This window comes from Sycon ciliatum, chromosome 1 (assembly GCF_964019385.1).
Source record: "Sycon ciliatum chromosome 1, ocSycCili1.1, whole genome shotgun sequence".
In the NCBI taxonomy this organism is placed as follows: Eukaryota; Metazoa; Porifera; class Calcarea; order Leucosolenida; family Sycettidae; genus Sycon; species Sycon ciliatum.
Window position 1 is genome coordinate 25,404,975 of NC_088643.1, and position 19,631 is coordinate 25,424,605.

The 19,631-nt window shown below is 50.3% G+C and overlaps 1 protein-coding gene across 2 annotated transcripts; it reads right to left on the minus strand.

Moving 5' to 3' along the window:
- Positions 1 to 3,021: 3,021 nt before the first annotated feature.
- LOC135819969 (mucin-2-like) lies at positions 3,022 to 19,460 on the minus strand. Of its 2 annotated transcripts, none has more exons than XM_065333275.1 (9): positions 18,932 to 19,460; positions 17,263 to 17,491; positions 16,868 to 17,087; positions 16,369 to 16,443; positions 10,017 to 10,172; positions 7,866 to 8,726; positions 6,731 to 6,771; positions 5,256 to 5,304; positions 3,022 to 3,870 (listed from the first exon to the last, which is right to left on the minus strand). In XM_065333275.1, the coding sequence occupies exons 1-9, from the start codon at positions 18,957 to 18,959 to the stop codon at positions 3,811 to 3,813; spliced, it is 1,719 nt and encodes a 572-aa protein (XP_065189347.1). In that variant the 5' UTR covers positions 18,960 to 19,460; the 3' UTR covers positions 3,022 to 3,810. The 2 variants fall into 2 exon arrangements, with proteins under 2 accessions (XP_065189347.1, XP_065189342.1); XM_065333270.1 differs by having other exon boundaries at positions 5,256 to 5,459; positions 6,436 to 6,771.
- Positions 19,461 to 19,631: the final 171 nt, after the last annotated feature.

Here is a 19,631-nt window from a genome sequence, read left to right on the forward strand (position 1 = left end):
AAGATCCTGTGGGATTCACGCGAAAACTGTGCTTTGTCAAGGTAACAAACACCGCGATCGGGACAAGGATTCAAACTTTCGAAGTCGCACAACAAAAATTGTTCAGCTTCGACAACAACAAACAAGGAAAGAAAAGGAAGGAGAAGGTAGACAGCAGGTTTTTGCTGGACGACGTCTCTTCCTGTTGTCACTACAGAGCTCAACTAGGAGTCAGCAGTACCGTTGTTATTTTTCTTACCTGGATCAGGGCTGAAATGGCCAAGCTGCTGCGTCCAGGGCCTGAGGATCACTGCTCGAGCTCGGACGCCTTGCGTTTTCTTGATGCCGTGGCGGGACGAACAGCGTCATGTTGTGGCAATGTCCCGACGAGATGTTGCTGGCACATTGCTGTGAGGCGCTGCAGAGTCCCAGGAATAGCGTTATAATCGAAGCTCAGCCTGTTGAATCTGGCATGAATTGACTCGCTGCCCTGCTCGGCGAGTCGACCCTGACCGACTCCAAATTTCCTGGTAAACGGGACTGTGCGTTCCTCCAAGAGATGTAGTTTCGGAGTTATGTTGCCGAGCTGTCGGGTGATAATGGATTCTCTGCATTTCTGAAGAAACAGCTGGATGCAGTCAGCCAGCTTTGAGATGTCGGCCTCTGACATGCTGTTGCAATGGCTGAAACGGTGGCTGCAGTCGGCATATCCCGAAAACAATCCATGGTACCGCTGCTGCAAGATTTCTGCATCAGCAACGAGCTGCTGGCAACGAGCGGAAACCACCTCAACTGGAGCAGACATCAGTGCTCTTAGTACGGCAGGCTGCAGTGTGCGATGTACGTGGTTGCCCACGAAGGCACCGCCATGGAAGGCTTGCCGATCAACATTGTGTGTTTGGAGCACAGACTCGAGACTTGACGCGCATGGTCCTGTGACTTTCTTGTTCTTTCTCATCTCGTCTAAGTCATGTACGAGTTTGCTGTGCTCAGCACTTGCAGCAGTGAAGGCGTCGCTGGCGTCTTTCCACAGTTGCTGTATTGCTGCAGCTACAGTGTCCATGTTGACGTTGGGAAAGCTGGTCGGTGTGTGTTGCTGCAAGAGCACTGCATATTGGAGCTGCTGCTGTAGTTCATCGCTCTTCGCCTGGGCATCTTCCATAGCTTGCCTGGCGGACCGAACTTTGTCGCTGAGAACTGTTAGCTCTTGAAACTGGAGCTGATCATCTGCACACGGCTAGAGAGTTGCTGCTGCCAGTTTCACATCCAGTTGTTTGACTTCAGCTAGGTAGATGTCATACAGCCATGCGAAAATGCCGAGATCCAGATGAAAAGACGGAATAACAACGTTGCTGACGGGAATTGGCAAGATAACTGGGCGGATGGCATTGTTGTGGTGCTTGGCTTGCGAAAGATTTGCTCCAGAGGCGGTCACCGCCAAGTTTTAGCTGAATCTCGGACTCCGGAATGACATTTCCGTGCCAGGTCAGCCACCCATATGTGTTGTACAAGTCCAGATCATCAGATCATCACGATGTCAATGTGATTTGGCATGTACGCCATGCATGCCATCACTATGCTGCCGTCTTTCTTATTCATTGGCATTTCCCTTGCTGTGTATTGTGGAACCTGCTGCGCAATGAACGAACCTAATCTTGTCCAGTTTCTTCTGTGCGCTGTATGTCGGTGTTGCGTGCGTGAAAACATTTGCTTCATCTACATCCATTTCACTAGAACTGTGTGCTGTCTGGGGTCCAGGAGAGTGTGATAGGGGTATTGCTGTTGTGGATGAATGTTGTGGGACTGTTGTGTGATCCATTTCTTTTCTTTTTTTTGTACAGCGAAAGCTTTGAAGCAAGTTGCTTCTGCTTTTTTGGTGGACGTCCACCCTTGTTTGGTGCAGTGTGGCATATGTCGCAGTATGTGCGGTGATGTGGCTTCCACACTTTGATCGCTCCACATCCATCCCCTACAAATGAGTCAAGGCAACCTTCTCTCAGACAACGATCCAGCACACGTTTGCATACATGACAAATGTGTGTAGGGTGGATCGCATGCGCGCAGGGTCATCCTGAGAAATGTCGACCTCGTACACATCTTGAATGATCTGGCATAGTCCTTCACGTTGTATTTCGTGGACACAGCCATGTTGGCAAACTTTTTGCCACCAATACTGCAGCAGGTAGACAGCAATGCACTGTGTTCATCCATTTTACACACTACTACTAGCACGCGATACGGTAGAATCGATGGCCACGGAAATCGATCTAGTAGCACGGAAAGACAAACAAATTCAAAAAATCGGTAAATGAAGTCACCCAGGCACCAGGAAAACTGGCAAAGAAGACGAGAAAACTTTTACAAGAGAAGAAGGTAGCTGTGAAAAGGGCTGATAGAAGTGACGAAGGGCAAGTCGTCAAGGCAAAGGAAACGCACCTCTGAAGGAATCGTTCCTGGAAGAAGACGGCCAAGACGGGTATCAGATGAAAGAGGATCGCGAGAGGAAGTCATGAAGCGTGTTTGTACTATGAAACCCGGTCGATTGGAAGGGGAAAGTGGAAGTTTCCTCAAGAGAAAAAGAGTATTTTCAAGCAAATCAATGACAGATCGATGATGAGATTTTTGAATTTTCAAATTTTTGGACGCCATATTTTTTGGCCGAGTTCATGATCATCGTGACAGCCGTGAGCTCTCCCTGCTTTGAGTACACATTCGATTGCTAACACACGACGACTACGGAACAGCCTACTGTCAGTACTGACACTTGACACTGTACTCTGTAGCCTAGGCTACACTCAGTACAGGTACATGACTGTATGTTGTAACACAGGCACTACAGTCAGTGCAGGGGGGGGGGGGGTTAGTGGCTGTGCTCGTTACTATGGTCACTGTACTAGCACTTTGGCTATTGACGTAATTTGTATTAATTTTGTAGTATTGAACCACCCAACGGCTGACATCCCCGAACTCTGGGTGGACTTAGAAATGATCCCGCTTACGGGCCCACCACACCTCAGTAAGTGCACACACACACACGCGGGACCGTTCTCAGAACTAATGTCACCACTACTGCCTGGCAGACTACTACTGTCAGCATACAGCAACCACTGCACCAACACCATGAAATTGCGGCACAAGAGGAAGAAGCAGGCAGGGCATGATGTGAAAACAAAGACAGACGTTGCACCATCATACAACAGCACAAGTCAGCGACTGACAGATCGAGCACGCAAAAACAAACCACTCAACACCAGAACTAACACCCACAGGAGAACAACGAGAGATGCCAAGAACGAAAGAAAAGAAGTTCAACAGATAAAAACAAAAACAGCTAAAAGTCACAAAATAGCATCTACAAGTATAAGGTAGTGAAAGTAAACAGAACTCAAGGGTGAAGCTACGGCGTGACGCAGCCTCACATGTTCGGCTGCCTAACGGGGAAACATAGATACGAAAAATACTTTGAAGTAAGCACATGTTAGCATGGGCGATGGTAGTGCAGCACTTGAACTCAGCAGCTGCATGGTGAACACTGTCTACTAGCTAAAAGGAGAAGACCTAAATAAAAATCGAGCAGAATCGATTGGCAAGATATAAGACTTTGATGCCGTGAACGACGTTGAGGCATACACCACGTGCAGTCACACACTGGGGCTAGGATATAAAACAAAAAATCAAAAGATCTGTCTCCGCAAATTATTTTTAAGGGATGAGAGGGGGAGGAATATTGTTAATGGCGAAGAAAACAAACAAAGAGGCACTACAAAGCCAGTTTTATGCGTGCTTCCGGAGATGGTCTTTGGAAGAAAACAGCAGCTATTCGAAGCAGCTCTAGCATTGCCGACGAAAGGACACTGGAGAAACTCTAGGGCTTGGCTTGATGGGACTAAACTGGATACATGACAGAAAAAACACAAAGAGAACGAGCCATGAATGTATGAAAGATGGGGTGGCGAATACGTTTTTAGTAACTTTTACTCGTATCGGTTCAAGGAAAAAAATGAGAGGGATCCGCACAATACTCATACCACAGCAAAAGCAGCAGTGTCTCTGGGGGGGGGGGGCATGACTTGGGTGTCAAAATGGTGTAGTTTGTAAGGAGCAGCGGGTGTGCATGGACCTTATACTGAGTCCAACATGTAATTATAATAGGGCTGAAACATTTATACCGATAACTCGCATATATGTTAAGAGTGCAGTCGATAATCGTTAGTGTTCAAAACGAGTGCCAACGATTTATTATGCATGCATATCAGTGACAGTATTCTAGCCCCTTGCACTCCATCCGATAGTGAATACGAGTACAATCATGTACTTCCAAGCGCGGTAAAATTGATCTGTGGCTTCGAAAGAGATCGGGAGAGAAGACTTTGTCTTTTTGGTTCATTTGTGTGAGAGGTTGGAGATAAGAGCAGTTGCCAGAGGGTGATGACAAGATTCTTTGCTCTAGAAACAACATGAAATTCTCTAGTTCGTGTTGATAAACCAGCCAGATTTCCACAGATGCCAACAGTGCGGCGCGACAAATTTCTAATGTACCAAAGGTATCATGGAATTTCCTCATAAACTGGTGTACGAGGTACACGAGTAGAGCCGACAAGAATCGATAAAACCAATATATTGATCGTTAATGATATTGGTTGATCGTTAGGAGTTATTGAATGATCGTTTCAGCCCTAAATTATAATATAGGACTTCTGAAGGTATTGAAACACAACTAGGGGGATCAACATTTTCGTCTTACACTGAGTATTTTCTATTAGGCCATGGTAAAAATTATCTTTGATTCTCAAGTACGCGCGCACCGATTTTTGGCGGCGCACCGACGATTTTTTTATTTCTATGCATGCATATGCGCGCATGAAAACGATCAATGCGAAATGCATGAATCAGGGAGTAGTAAAATACCGGTATTTTTCTACTCCCTGGCCTGAGTATATGAACACGTGACCATGTACATATGTATGACCCTATCTTTGGAAATAAAAAAAACTGTGGGAAATATAATAAAAAATCGCTCGCTCGCACCGATTTTCACAGGCTCATGACCTGAGAATCAAATTTATTTTTTACCATGGCCTTATCAGGACTTATAAGTATATGTACGGCTATTAAATACATTTTGTCAGGGATTTAGGATCGTTGCCTACTGATGAGGTTCGTCTTGTATCTATTAAGTGCTTATGATCTCTGATGTGCCCAAGGTAGCCTATACAGGCTCTACTACTGTTAGGATCTGGAGGCACAGAACAGTGAGATACGCGACTAGGCCTTACCTGGTTATCAAGATGATACAGCAAGGGGTTGCCCAGGTCACGATCGGACCTGCGGTGACCAGGCGGATAGCAAGCGGTGGCGGCGGTGGGATTGCTGGCGGCCAGTGATGACATGGTCCGCTGTATGGACATGACGTGAGCCAGCTCAGGATCGTCCCTGGACATCAGCGGACTGCGAGGTGGTAGAAGCGATGGTGAAACACACTGTGACGGGAGGGGGGGGGGGGTGCACGCACGCACGCACGCACAGCACACAGCACACACACACACACACACACACACACACACACACACACACACACACACACACACACACACACACACACACACACACACACACACACACACACACACACACACACACACACACACACACACACACACACACACATAAACATACAAATGACATGCAGTAGAACTTATATTTTGTTTCCAAAATCCATCTCCGGACATCTTTCGTTCGCAGTAAGTCATGGCAAACATCTGCATTATAATGTACACCCTCCCTTATCCAGACCTTATAATAGGGAGGTTTAGTTCCCACATAACAGAAACGCGTACGTGGGTGATCCACGTAAAGTGGATGAAAGGCACCCACGTTGCAATGTTGTGTTTAGTCACACGGAACAAACAAAAGCATGAAGCAAAAGGCCCAAACCTGGTCAAAGACGAAGCTACCCGGGCCTAAGAAGCTCATCTAATATTTTGATTTCGTGCTTCGGAAACTTCTTCAGCTGAGCACCCTCACAGCTCGCACAATGCACTCCATTCTGATTTTCACCAACGTTCTGGCGGAACGTGGGTGAGCCTCCATACACGGTATGTTGTGAATCAGAAAACGTCTGTACGTGGGTCACTGAGTATCACGTGGTACACACACGTAAAGTACCCACGGATTACGTGGGACTAAACCTCCCTAATATCTGTGCATCTCTTCTGAGTCCACCGAGTAGTATATTTACAACTGCGGGCAAAACGCAAATACCCGAACAGTTTGCCAATGGACCCCGGTTGGAAGTGATTCACATGACGGTATCACCGTGCCGCCAGGAAGGACAGCATGTGACAAGAAGAGCTTGCCGGAAAACGGGAAAACGAAAATCACTCCCCACACACTCGGAAATCAGAATGCCGGCATACGGCGCTACAGTGAAGTATAAAAGACAGCATGCCGCCTTACCACACTCACGCGCTGTTGTTCACCCACTGACAGAGGACGGTACTGACTCTGAGGAGCAACTACAAAAGCCGAACGCTGATCATACTGTTGAGGTAGCAACCCAGCTGACACGTGCTGCTGATGCTGCTCCGGTGGCTGATGAAGCAGAGTAGTTTGGGCAGTCGCATGATCGTTGCGGACATGTTGTGTATCCAACGACCATGCTATCATGGGCGGACGAGCCGAGTATTGAGAAGGATGCAGAGCTGAAGGTGGCAGGGCGCCACTGGAGCCCGGAAAGTCCGCAGGTCTGGACCTTGAGAAGACTGGTGATGCGTAACTCCCATCTTCATAGACCTATAAAGAAGTAAAAGTACACCCAGACTACAGCTCAGCCGCCGCTTCTAACACAACATTGCCAGAGATCAAAAGAGTAAAGGACTTCGGCTTAGGTGGCCGAAGCAGAGCTACGGCCGGCCTATCCATGCATCCTTAACCTAATGCACTGACTACTACTCTTCTTGGTAGTAGTACTGTAAAAGCCATTATTCTCACGAGCCGCAAATATAACGATTTCCTAAAATTGACCGGTTTACGTGTACCAAAAATGTAACGATTCTCACTCATTCTCAACGCGCACTAGGAACAGTATAAGTACGTTTAAGTATCGACTTCAGTATAAAATTTTCTATTCTCCTCGGAGGCTTTTACAGTACATCATGTACATGACAGGCATGAAAAAACCTACTCGCTTAGAGTTAAACACTTCGGCCAAGAAATGACTAAACAAAAATTCCGTCACTGTTAGTCCATCACAGTACAAAACAGGAGTTGCACACTCTTGGTTATGTATTCTTGATATGACATACTTCAAGGAACAAGCGCGTACATTGTTCTCAATCACAGATACACGTACGTACCCTTCAGTCCTGATGTGCCCGGATACCATGTACATACTCTCATCTCTCTCTTATCCGGACCTCGAAGTTATGGGCACCTCGGTCTACCGGGCACTCTGTTGGTGAGTTGTAGTGGAAACATTATAGCTCTTTTGCCAATTTTTGTGGAAATAGTGATGTCATATGCCAGATCTCTGGCCTTTCCCCATTAAAACGTACATGAGTCAGAGTTACGGACATTTCCAAGTTGTGGGCAGAGCCAGGTCCCGTACTGCCCGGATAAGAGAGATAGGAGTGTACCTGGATAAGAGAGAAAAAGTCGAGTGCATGTCCACATGCAACAAAACACACAGTTGTGCTTGTTGAAATCCGACTCAAAGTGCATATTTGGCGAACCCGGACTTGCACGCCCATAGCCGCCCTTGGGAGTGGAGCCAATGCTGCTGTGTGTACGCATGTAGAAAACAAACACGGCAATGAAATAGAAACCAGACAGGGCGCCAGCTTTGCACTCGGTTGGATTTCATTGGGCGCAACTGTACACACGCTTACCTTGGGCGGTCCTCCCAGCATCTGGTTAGGACCACCTGGGCCCTGCGACTGCTGCTGGAATTGCTGGAACTGCTGTTGCTGCTGAAGCGGCATTTGATGGACGTGACGAGGCGGCTCAACAGGGTGATGATGTAAGTGGTGCAGAATCTGATGTGACAAGTGATCGACATCGCTTGCACTGGCAGTACTGACCGCCGGAGTGTACATGCCGTGCTGCTGAGCGTGCTGCTGACTTGCGGGCAGCAGCAGTGCCCGAGGAGCAACTGCTGCAGCTGGCGCCTGATCCCGCTGCCGAGACGGCACGGCGCTCTCCACATACGGCCGCTGCTGCTGAGGCAAGGTGGTTTGGGGAATAGGGCGAGCGCTGCGAACAAGGTGTGCATCCAGTGGCCGTGCTACTATGGGCGTGCACGTCGAAGAGTGTGCCGGATGCAGCGCAGGTTGTACTATGGGCTTGCACGCCGAAGAGTGTGCCGGATGCAGCGCAGGTTGCGGGAAGGCACCGCCAGAGCACGAAAAGCCGCCGGTTGTAGACCTCGAGAACATTGGCGAAGCCATACTGTCGTAAGCTTGTGATGTACATGTTGGAGCAATCAGCCTGCCCGACACCATCGGACCATGTGGCGTTTGCACCGGCCGTCTTAGTACAGATTGTACGTCCAGCTGCGGCTCTGCTGCTGCCGGCTTCTTGGTAGCAGTGCCGGTGACGACATTACTGCTACTGCTACTGCAATGACGTGGCTGCTTACCCGGAGTGCGTGTGCTTGCTGTGCTCCTATGACCGGTTGTGCTGGGCGAGTGGGGCCGAGCCGCCGGCCGACATGGTGTAGTAGTAGTAGTAGTAGTGCGCCTATACTCTGACTGCACACCGCACACATGAAACATCGCACAATGCACAGCGCCAGGAACACATATCCACACATGCAGACACAGTGACCTAGCCAAAGCCAGCTGGGAGGGCGACCTGGCTGAGACAGCTCCAAGGGTTTTGGCTGGCTGCAGTCACCCACTTGAGGTCAGCATGTAGACTGCAGAGCACTGCACTAGCACTTGAGTTGAGTGAGATGCTGGAGTACAACCCATATCCTAGGCATAGGTATGTACAGTAAGTAGCACTGGCTACTCAGGCTCAGTGCTAGCTCTTCACTCAAGCTCAAATGCACTTGAGTATGCACTTGAGTACATCAGTAAAATGTAACAGGTCGGGTCATGGTTCGCTGCTTCTGGTGGTGTGGCTGTGACACTGACAGCTACATGTATACAGACTCTGGACTGTCATATGTGGGCCCTTCTTGGCTAGGCTGGGTCTTGTCAGATGACCAATGTACACTGCAGACATGATGTTGGTGAACACATGATCCATGCTCATGTAGCTGTTTGCTTCCTTTTTCATATTTTGTTAATTTACCTATAATCACATTGTCACAACTGCCTGATGAATGTCCATAATTGGACGAAGCGAAAGGAGATGCAAGCTGCAATGAAAGATTTGTAGTGGTGTGTGTGTCTGTGTGGATATGTGACTGACGGCGGGGGCCTGGGGGCGCAGCCCCCAGAACGATGCATTTTCACTAGAACGTTGGCCGGCTGGCATAAAATCCTGGCTAGACCTCTGCAGACATCATACATGTTCACGAATGCACACAAACATGCAGTATGCTGAATGCAAAGGCGACAGCACAATAGAACGTTGTTTGGCCACTTGCTCGCACCGTTACTGACGTTTCAAGCCAGCTTAGTCATCGTTGCGTAGAGTGACACATTTGATCGGTAGGCCCCTCATGTTGCATGCGGCTGCGAATTTGTTTGTAATTGCGTACCAGCAATGGGTCCGCGACCCCGACATCCAGCTCAGTCTCCCTGTTGTGAAGAAAACTTCACAACACATGCATGGATCCATATAGACTGGATAGAAAAGCCAGCATTGTCAGAAATCTGGCCTGGCTATGATGTAGCTTGTTTCCAGCTCCAAGCCCTATACTATAGGAAATGAACTTAAACCCAAGATTACATGCAAGTGAGGCAGAAACAAGCCAACAAAACCGGATATGCCAGGTATGTGCATCCACAAACTTCAGAGGTCCCCTCTCGCAAAAGAGCGAGCATTGGATCTCAACAGGTAAGGTTCGTATGGTACAAATTAGGTAATACCTGCCGGAAAGGTGTTCTGGATGAAGATGTGGAGTTGGTACTTTTCACACCTGCCACACAAGTGCTGGTGGTGCTGGTGTTGGAGCGGGTGGTTTTACCGTATCCTCGGGACACCCCCACCTGGTCGTGCAGCTGCTGACGTAGATCGCGCAGTGCCTGGACAAGGGAGTAGTGGGCGAAACAATCAAACTCAATCTACTGTCTCAACCTATATTCTGTGTGTGTGGGTGAGTGGTTGTGTGAAACAAACACGACAGAGAGAGCGGGAGAGAGAGAGAGAGAGAGAGAGAGAGAGAGAGAGAGAGAGAGAGAGAGAGAGAGAGAGAGAGAGAAGGAAGAGAGAGAGAGAGAGAGAGAAGGAAGAGAGAGAGAGAGAGAGAGAGAGAGAGAGAGAGAGAGAAAAGAAAGAGAGAGAGAGAGAAAGAGAGAGAGACAGAGAGAGACAGAGAGAGAGAGAGAGAGAAGAGAGAGAGGGGTGAAGGATAACTGCTGATCTTGCTTGCATGCATTGGTCTAATACTGATGACTGTGGTGTCATGTATTTAGAGTCTAGTGCACGGTATTGCTTTGTGGTGCAAGTATTACATTGTTCATGATATTCGTTACAACAGTGTATGCTCTGCGTAGATAAGTAGATTGGGTTGCAAGGATAGCATGTTAGAAGTAATTGATTGGAACATCTGGGCCGCTCAATTACGTTAAGAGCACACTCTCATCATTGTTAACAACATTGTTGATCATACGGGTCAGATCCTAGTGTTTACCTAGTCATGTAATTTCTCGTGCTGCTGTGTTCAGCTGGTTGGACTACTCTAATAGTAATACCTTAATTACTAGCCTTCGATAGCACGTGCGAGTGCGGGCTTTTGCTGCGCAACTGGTATACCCCACAGTGTATTTAGAATAGTCTTCAATAATAATCTAGTTCAGTGAGTTTCACTACTTCCTAGAACTAATACAAGAAACACCAGGTCCTGAGATTGTGCGGTGTGCGTGCGTGTACGTGCCGTAGAAGAGTCTGATGGTCTTTCCCCTTCAGCTCTTGGTGCCGAAACCCGGGATAGGCAGAACGTACTGCTGTGGGTTTTCCTGGAGAGAGGTCCGGTGAGGAGTATGGCGGCGAGGATTGAAGGGTTCTTGCGCCCCTACAGAGGGAAGGGCGACAGCTGGGAGGTGTTTTGGGCCAAGTTCGCGTTCTTGGCCACAAACCAGAAGTGGGACTCAGACGACAAGAAGATGGCGCAGCTTCCGCTCTACTTGGACGGCGATGTGTTTATGGTTTACAACGCCATGGACGACGCGGACCAAAAGAAACCGGACGAAGTAGAGAAAAGAATGAAAGAAGCGTTTTGCCTCACGAAGTCGCAGGCATACAAGCTGTTTGTTGCGCGCCGCTTGCAGCTGGATGAATCCCCAGATGGGTACATTGCCGACCTTAGGAGGCTAGCAGCGGTGGCAGGTCTTGGAAGGGGCGCGGATGCAGACAGCGTGCTCGTAGAGCAAATCCTGAACGGCTTACCTTCATCCATGGCGCAGCAAGTGCGCCTTGCCCTGGTTGGAAAAGGCGACGACGTATCGTTGTGCCTGCAGTTGGTTCGAGCATTGCAGCAAACTGGAACTGAGGATGATGTTGTTTCAGCTGCAAGTGGCGCGAGTGGCCCCGGGCCGGCAGGCTCTGGTACGCGGAATGTGCTTTGCTTCCGTTGCAATAAGCTTGGTCACGTGCGGCGAAACTGCCCGGAGGCGAAGTCTGGCTACGATCGCGGTGCTTGGAGGAGCTCAGCGGCGGGGGGGTTCAAGTGGCGTGCGGCCTGGCCTCACTTGTTTCTTCTGCGACAAGCCTGGCCACTTGAAAGCAGACTGCGAAGAACGGAGGGCCTGGGAGGCCCAGAGGTCAAGCAAAGTCACCGGTCAGCCATCACCATCGGCAGCCTGCACGTCTTCCCCGCAGGAATGTTCCGTGGAACGAGGTGAGCCTGCGGAGGAGCGCTGCCTGTACATGGGGCATGGGAGCGAGAAGTCAGGCCAGCTGGTAAAAATCTTCGTTGGTGTAAGTGCAGCGTCTGGTGACAACGCCGGCAAGGAATCGTCCATTGTGAGCGCACGTGCACGCGGACAAGCGGTTGTAGACACGGGCTCGACGAGGACGTTGATCAGCCGTGCATTCGCGGACCGCAGCAGCCTCACGTACGACGGCCCAGACACTCTCGAGACCAACCTTGTGGCTCTGGACGGCAATCGAATCGAAGTTCTGGGGCATCTAGAGGTCCTTCTAGAGCGAAACGACGGGCCTGTCAACCTTCCCAGAGTCAAGGTACGAGCGCTTGTGGTTGAAAGCCTAAGCACTGTCCGTGCTGACGTGCTGATTGGAGCGGATGTCGCTTCGCGGAGCGGTGGGTTGCAACTGAAGTATAGTAGTGATGGACAGCTTTGCGGAGTTGTGTTTGGAGCCGCAGCTAGCGACACTGTTGCAGCCACTGCCGATCGGCTGTCCCCGAAGGGGCAGAATGATGATGGTCGATCTGGCCATCCGTCGCGTCGGGTGAAAGTCAGCACCACTGACGAGGGCAAGGTTATGCTCAGTATTGCGGACGGCGACGTGACCTGGAGCCCTGCTGAGAAGCAATGGGAGCTGGCCTGGAAGTGGCTCGATGGTGAACCTCCTGCAATGCCGCTCGGCCCGGGTATCGGAGAGTACAGCAGGACGAACCTGACTCCGGAGCAAGAGCGCCTGTTTGTTAGTGAGGTGCAATCCTGGATAGACAACGGCTGGCTGATCAAGCACGACCCGAAGCTACATGGCGAGCCAGCATGTGTGCTGCCGCTCATCGGTGTTCCGCAAGAACACAAGACGACGCCGGTGAGGCCGTGCCTGTATTACCGTCACTTGAATAAAAAGCTCCACTCTGACCCTGGTTTTGACCCACCAGTCTGCGGTGACACGCTACGTCGATGGCGTCAGGCAGGAGAGGATTATGCTCTGCTCGACATTAGGAAGGCATACCTCCAGATCCGGGTTAGCCCGGCGCTGTACCGCTACCAAGTCGTGCTTTGGAAGGGAGAAGCTCACGTCATGACGAGAATGGGATTCGGGTTGGCGGTAGCGCCCAAGTTTATGGATGCCGTTGTGAAGTACGTCACCCAGCCGTATCCTGGAGTAGATAACTACTATGACGACCTGCTGGTCCCTAGTGCCCTGGTGCCGAAGGTGTCTGGTGCACTGAATGAGTTCGGCCTACCAACCAAGCCCGCAGAGCAACTGGCAGAGGCTCGGGTCCTTGGCCTCCAGCTGACCAAGTCGTCCAGTGGTGACACGTCCTGGTCGCGAAAGGAGCCAGCTGCCATGACCTTGGAGCGTCCGGCAACTAGGAGGAGAATCTTCCAATGGTGTGGACGACTGACAAGCCACTACCCGGTATGCTCATGGCTGCGACCTGCCTGCAGTTTCTTGAAGAGAGCAGCTTCGGCGGACGATGCGTCCTGGGATGATCCAGTCCCACCGGCTATCCAGGTCTGCTGCGAGGAGCTTGAGAAGCGGCTAGCCGAAGTCGACCCAGCAAAGGGAACGTGGAGCATCTCTGCTGGCGACAGCAACACATGGACGGTGTGGTGTGATGCGTCCGGCCTGGCCCTTGGTGCTGCCCTGGAGGTTGACGGCAAGGTGGTGGAGGATACCACGCAGCTACGACCACACCAGGACAAGAGGCACATCAATATTGCCGAATTGGAGGCGGCCATCCTGGGTCTCAATCTGGCTGCGAAGTGGAATGTGAAGCGGATTACGCTGAAGATTGATTCCAAGACCGTCTTCGGGTGGCTGAAGCAAGTGATCAACGATGTCCGACGAGTGAAGACCACTGGCTTGCATGACCTGTTGGTGCAGAGGCGCCTACACATTGTCAGCGATATGATTGACACGATTGGAGCAGCAGTGGATGTTGTATGGGTGTCGTCTGACTCCAACATTGCAGATGCCCTGACCCGAGTTCCAAGCGTCTGGCTTACTCGATCCGTGGGTAGCATTCCCGACGTCACCGCCGGCGCTGTGTGCGAAACGACAGTTGTTGGCCCAATTTCGTTTGACGCCGTGGCGGCAGCCCAGCTGGAAGACGAAGTGGTGCAGCGTGTCGCCAGCCAGGTGGCTACCCGATCGGCGGTTCGCGATGCTGGTTACAGGAGCGTGGCAAGTCAGCTCGTCGTCGAGGATGGCGTCCTGCTCCGAAGCGTTAAGCTGCCTGTTGAGGGTGAAATCCTCGTTCCTGTCATCGCTAAATCCGCGGAAGAGTCTGTTATTTGCGCTGCCCACACCAACTCCGGCCATGCCTCATGGCAGAATATGTACGAGATGTTGCGTGAACGCTGCTACCTACCACGCATGGCCGAGAAATGCCAGCAACATGTCCGCAGCTGCCAGCGTTGCAAGGCTGCGAACGCCGCAGGAGGACAAGCGGCGCCAGCGACACGACCAGATATGCCCGGGAGACCGTGGGGCTGTGTTCAGATCGACACCTTGGAGCTTGGGGCGAGCAAGAGCGGGGAAATCCACTGCGTCTTGGTCTGCGTTGATGCCCTGACGAAGTACGCCGAAGTTGTCCCGTTGCGTCGGCACGATGGTGCGAGCGTGGCCGATGCCATTGTCGAGTTGTGCTGTAGATGGGGAACGCCAGATGTGATCCGGATGGACAATGGCCGGGAGTTCCGCAACTACATTGTCAAGGCCCTTCTGCGTGTGTTTGGTGTTGAGGTCAAGACCGGAGCTGTCAGGCACCCACAGACGCAAGGCATGGCTGAGCGTTTTAATCGCACGCTGCTCGGCCTCATAAGGAAGGTCCTGGAAGAATCAACGGATTGGCTCGCCGAGCTCCCGGTGCTGATGCATTACTACAACAGCCGCATCCACAGCGCCATCGGCATTTCACCAATGAAAGCAATGATCGGGTGGCAGCCTCGAGCATTGGTGAGCGCCCGCATCAACCTATCCGATCCCAGAGAGTGGCAGGACGAGCATGCAGCGAGGTGTGCGAGAGTTCGCGACCTGCTTGATGCGGAGATGTCCGAGAAAGACCACTGTGAATCTGAGCATGAGTGCCCGTTCGCGCCTGATGATAGCGTCCTCCTCCAGCAGCCAAAGAGGCGCCAGAAGTGTACTCCTCCATACCAATGTGGCTGGCGTATCAAGAAGGTCTTGTCAGGATCGACAGTAGTCATCTGGCGGAGGTTCAAGGGTGTTTTGCAGGAGAAGGTCATCAACATCGACCTGCTGAAGCGTGACGTGCCAGCTGCACCTTCCTCGGACCCAGCAGATGAGCCTCGCCATGATAGAGAGGAGGAATCGGCTGGAGAAGAGAGTGATGACAGCGGGCCATACGTAGTGTTCTCGCCGAGTAGCGATACTCCAGACGAGCGAGTATTGCGAGACAGGTCTGCCATTCGACCGCCTGCCCGCTTTCGCACGCAGTAATTGCATGGTCGGTAGTGAGTTTCTACATGCCACCAGGCGGAGGTGATGAAGGATAACTGCTGATCTTGCTTGCATGCATTGGTCTAATACTGATGACTGTGGTGTCATGTATTTAGAGTCTAGTGCACGGTATTGCTTTGTGGTGCAAGTATTACATTGTTCATGATATTCGTTACAACAGTGTATGCTCTGCGTAGATAAGTAGATTGGGTTGCAAGGATAGCATGTTAGAAGTAATTGATTGGAACATCTGGGCCGCTCAATTACGTTAAGAGCACACTCTCATCATTGTTAACAACATTGTTGATCATACGGGTCAGATCCTAGTGTTTACCTAGTCATGTAATTTCTCGTGCTGCTGTGTTCAGCTGGTTGGACTACTCTAATAGTAATACCTTAATTACTAGCCTTCGATAGCACGTGCGAGTGCGGGCTTTTGCTGCGCAACTGGTATACCCCACAGTGTATTTAGAATAGTCTTCAATAATAATCTAGTTAAGTGAGTTTCACTACTTCCTAGAACTAATACAAGAAACACCAGGTCCTGAGATTGTGCGGTGTGCGTGCGTGTACGTGCCGTAGAAGAGTCTGATGGTCTTTCCCCTTCAGGGGGTTCCTTAGATGCAAGTATCTTAATACCGGTTAGGGGAAAGGCAAGCAAGGACCGACCTAACCGATGGTCTGCCGGTTGGACGGGTCGACCACTGGTTGGTTTCATACCAAAGCATACGTATCGTCAAGATTCTGCCTGGGTAGAACAATTGCGTTCTACACTTCGTTGCTGTTGTGCTCAGCGATCCCCCTGAACACTAGCCCACGGGCGTACTCAATGTGCACTTGATCCCCCTGAACACTAGCCCACGGGTGTACTCAATACAGTTATACACTTGCCTTTGATGGCTTCTCTACAGCTTTCTCGTGTGGCCCAATGGGACCGAAGTAGAGCGATGAACGCTTCAGCCATGTCTGAAACAGACACATTAAAGAAAGCAAGTACGAATGCATTTCGTGAGTTGTTACTGGTAGCTGCGGTTAACCAGGGACTAGTAGCATCTAGAGAGATCAAAGTACATGTACCTGCAACAATGCGCATTTCGACCCTGTAAGTTCTACATGATCCATGGTCTATGCAACTCGCCACCACAATCGCAGCATGGACCTGCTGACCCCCAGCATGGAGCAGACCAGCGATGTAATATGTGGGCCTGCAAGCAATTGGCCATGACCCAAGGGTGACTAGAACGGTCAGCCTGGGAGCGAAACCCATGTAGGTTAAGTCCTCTCTGCGCACATATAATATCATAGCTATACGACTTTCAACCGGATGGAACCTGGCTGCATGCTTTACTCTACAGAAACCAATAAAGAAATATTCCAGGTGTGGTCGTACCAGCTCATCATCAGTGATACCCAGATCATTCGCTGTTAGGGTGACTTTGCCCCCTAGAGTCAAGCGTGGTCCTTTAAAACCGCTGGCACCGGTCTGGCTGCTTGCCGAAACGCCATGTCCATCCAAGATGCTGCGCAGAGCGTTCTCATCGGCCTTGAATTCCACACTGGCTTGCGTCTGAGATATCTCCGAAGCTTCCTGTCCTGCAGCCATTGGCCTGCTGGAGAAAGAACATGCCAGAGAGGAATACAAATACTGGTCAGCCAATTACCGGTCCATCTATTTTAAAGTTTGGCTTCAACATCAATCTTGTGGGACCAACTTGAATCAATGCGGTCTTACGGCTGACTGGTCTCAGCAGTGATACACGCACATGCCTGTGGATAAAGCCTCACCTGTTTTTAGTTGCAGGCTTAACAGGGGTTTTCCCTGTTGACGAGCGTGACTGAGAGCGTTGGCTAGGACCAATGCCATTCTGATCACGCAGGCAGCGTTTTGTCGTTGGCGCCGCGACCGCGGAAGACGAATGGGCTTCGGCTGACGACTTTGCACCTGACTTGGCGGGAGTTTTCCTGGGCGTTGGTGCCGTGGGAACAGGTATGCGACTGCGCTTGGTGACAGGCGCTGCAGTGGATCATGCAAGAGAAGAGAGAAATGCTGATCAGCCAGTGAGAGGAGACCAAGAAAAGTAGCTGTAGTGTAATGAGTAGCATCATGACAGAACTCTATCCCTAGGCATATCATTATCTGTCTCCAGGTTTCTCCTTCCTACTCCCTACACTCACCGGTCGCTGCTGTGTGCACGCAGCACCGCCGTCCATTCCGCTCTCTGTCTTCTTTACACAGTGATTCCCGATTGGAATGACTCTTCGTTTCTGCTCTCCTTGTAGTTAGTTGTGCTTTTCCGTGTCCGATAATGTTCCCCCTTTTGCAATAAAGATTCAGGCGAAACTACTCTAAGTAGCTACCGCTACAGTAGCAGCTTGGCAATTGGATAACAATTTCTTATTAGGACTAGTCAATGTGTGCTGATTTAAACACGATAAACAGACGCATTCAACAAACGACACCTAGCTTAGTGTGTACATGTAATAGAGGTCAACACATTTCTTCAGATCAAAGCACAGTGCTTGTACACTGTTCAACTTTGGGTATACTGTGTTTGAACTAACAGGGCTGGTCAAGGGCTGGTCAAGGCAGCTGAGAGTAGAGTGCTTGATGCACGAATGTGCGGAGCAGTATACACAAACAATGGAGGCGAAGGACTGCGGAGCTGTAACTTCAAGTTTCACACAATCGGTGATCGGCATTTAGTGAATGCCGCTGTCTAATGATCGCCGAAAATGCGGTGAAAATGCATGAAACTTGAAGTTACAGCTCCAGAGCCTTTCGCCTCCCCAGTGTTTGTCTAATAGTACTTGAACTATGGTATCAAGAGTCCATAACCCCAAATGTGTGCAACTGGGGACTGGCTGCTGTAGGCCCACTGCGCGGCGGAATTCCAACATTACGTCATGCCGCTGAGGCACAGAGGACAAAACTCTGCATTCCAATCCGCGGCCGGCCGCGGTGCTTGGAACCAGAGAGTAGTACAGGCGCAACAGATGTGTACGTCATTTTTGACGTAATGTTGGAATTCCGCCACGCGGATCCCCATGTACCATGTGTACAGAGTTGCACACTCTTGGGGTCATGGACTCTTGATGGTATTGCTAAGTATACATGAATCTTCAAGTAACCAGTGACAGCAGTTCCTGCTACTTTTGTATGTAACCATAGCCTCGGTGTTCGTACTCCTGCTATTAGTATTGCTGAGCTAAGTCGAGGCTAAAAAAAGAGTTGCAAAATGTGTCACCACAGCGTACGACATAAGGCTGCAGTCATACAAGTACAAATGAATTCCTAAATGCAGTACTCAAGCCCTGGGCAATTATTTGGAATTTGAAATCAGTTCAATCAATACAGTAGTACCTGTATTAGTCTCTGCAGTGAATAGTTTCCCCAGTTGGATACCAACTACCTGTTAAAGCCAAAGCAAGTATCACAGTTTTCTCTCCGACTTACCAGCCGTCCGTGTTCCATTCGCATCCATATTGCCTTATTGGCAATGCCAGGTATCTATCAGAAATGGAGCTCCACGAAATAGGTGAGCCTTCTGGCAGTACACTGTCTGTACCGGTACTGATAGAGCAGAGTACAGTCACGTACTCGTCGGACAGAGACTGAGTGATGCCAAACTCTTGCAGTGTCGCTTTTCCGTCCGAATTTGTGTGCGGAGACACGGTGCTGCCGAACAGTTGACTCTCTCTCTGGACTTAGGCTCTTCCTCTCAAAGAGCGAACTTCAGTAGAACGTCGCTCAGACCATTCTTGCTCTGTTTAGTGCTTTGTTTTTATTTGACTGCGTGCGATGCTGGCTGCTGACTTATCCTGCAGGCTTCTCTTCAGCCTGCGTCATTTCTCTGCCGGGCAGGTCAAGTAACAAAATGATAGGGGTATCACTCTCGTCGACTTTGGATAATCTACGACGTCGACGAGATCCAACAATACATCATCCAAGCAAGACAGTCACAGAGAGTGCAGTCAGTGCCAGTCACCTGGTCACACAAACGCCAAAGAAACAACAAAGTCATGCATGCATGCCATGCTGGAAAGTTTCAAAATTCCCCCTTGTTGCCATGGTAGTCGCTAGTATGGAAGCCGCAGTATGGAAAGGGGAGTAGTATTTTTAGTACTTTCTTCTAGCTGAGCAGTTGACGTCACTC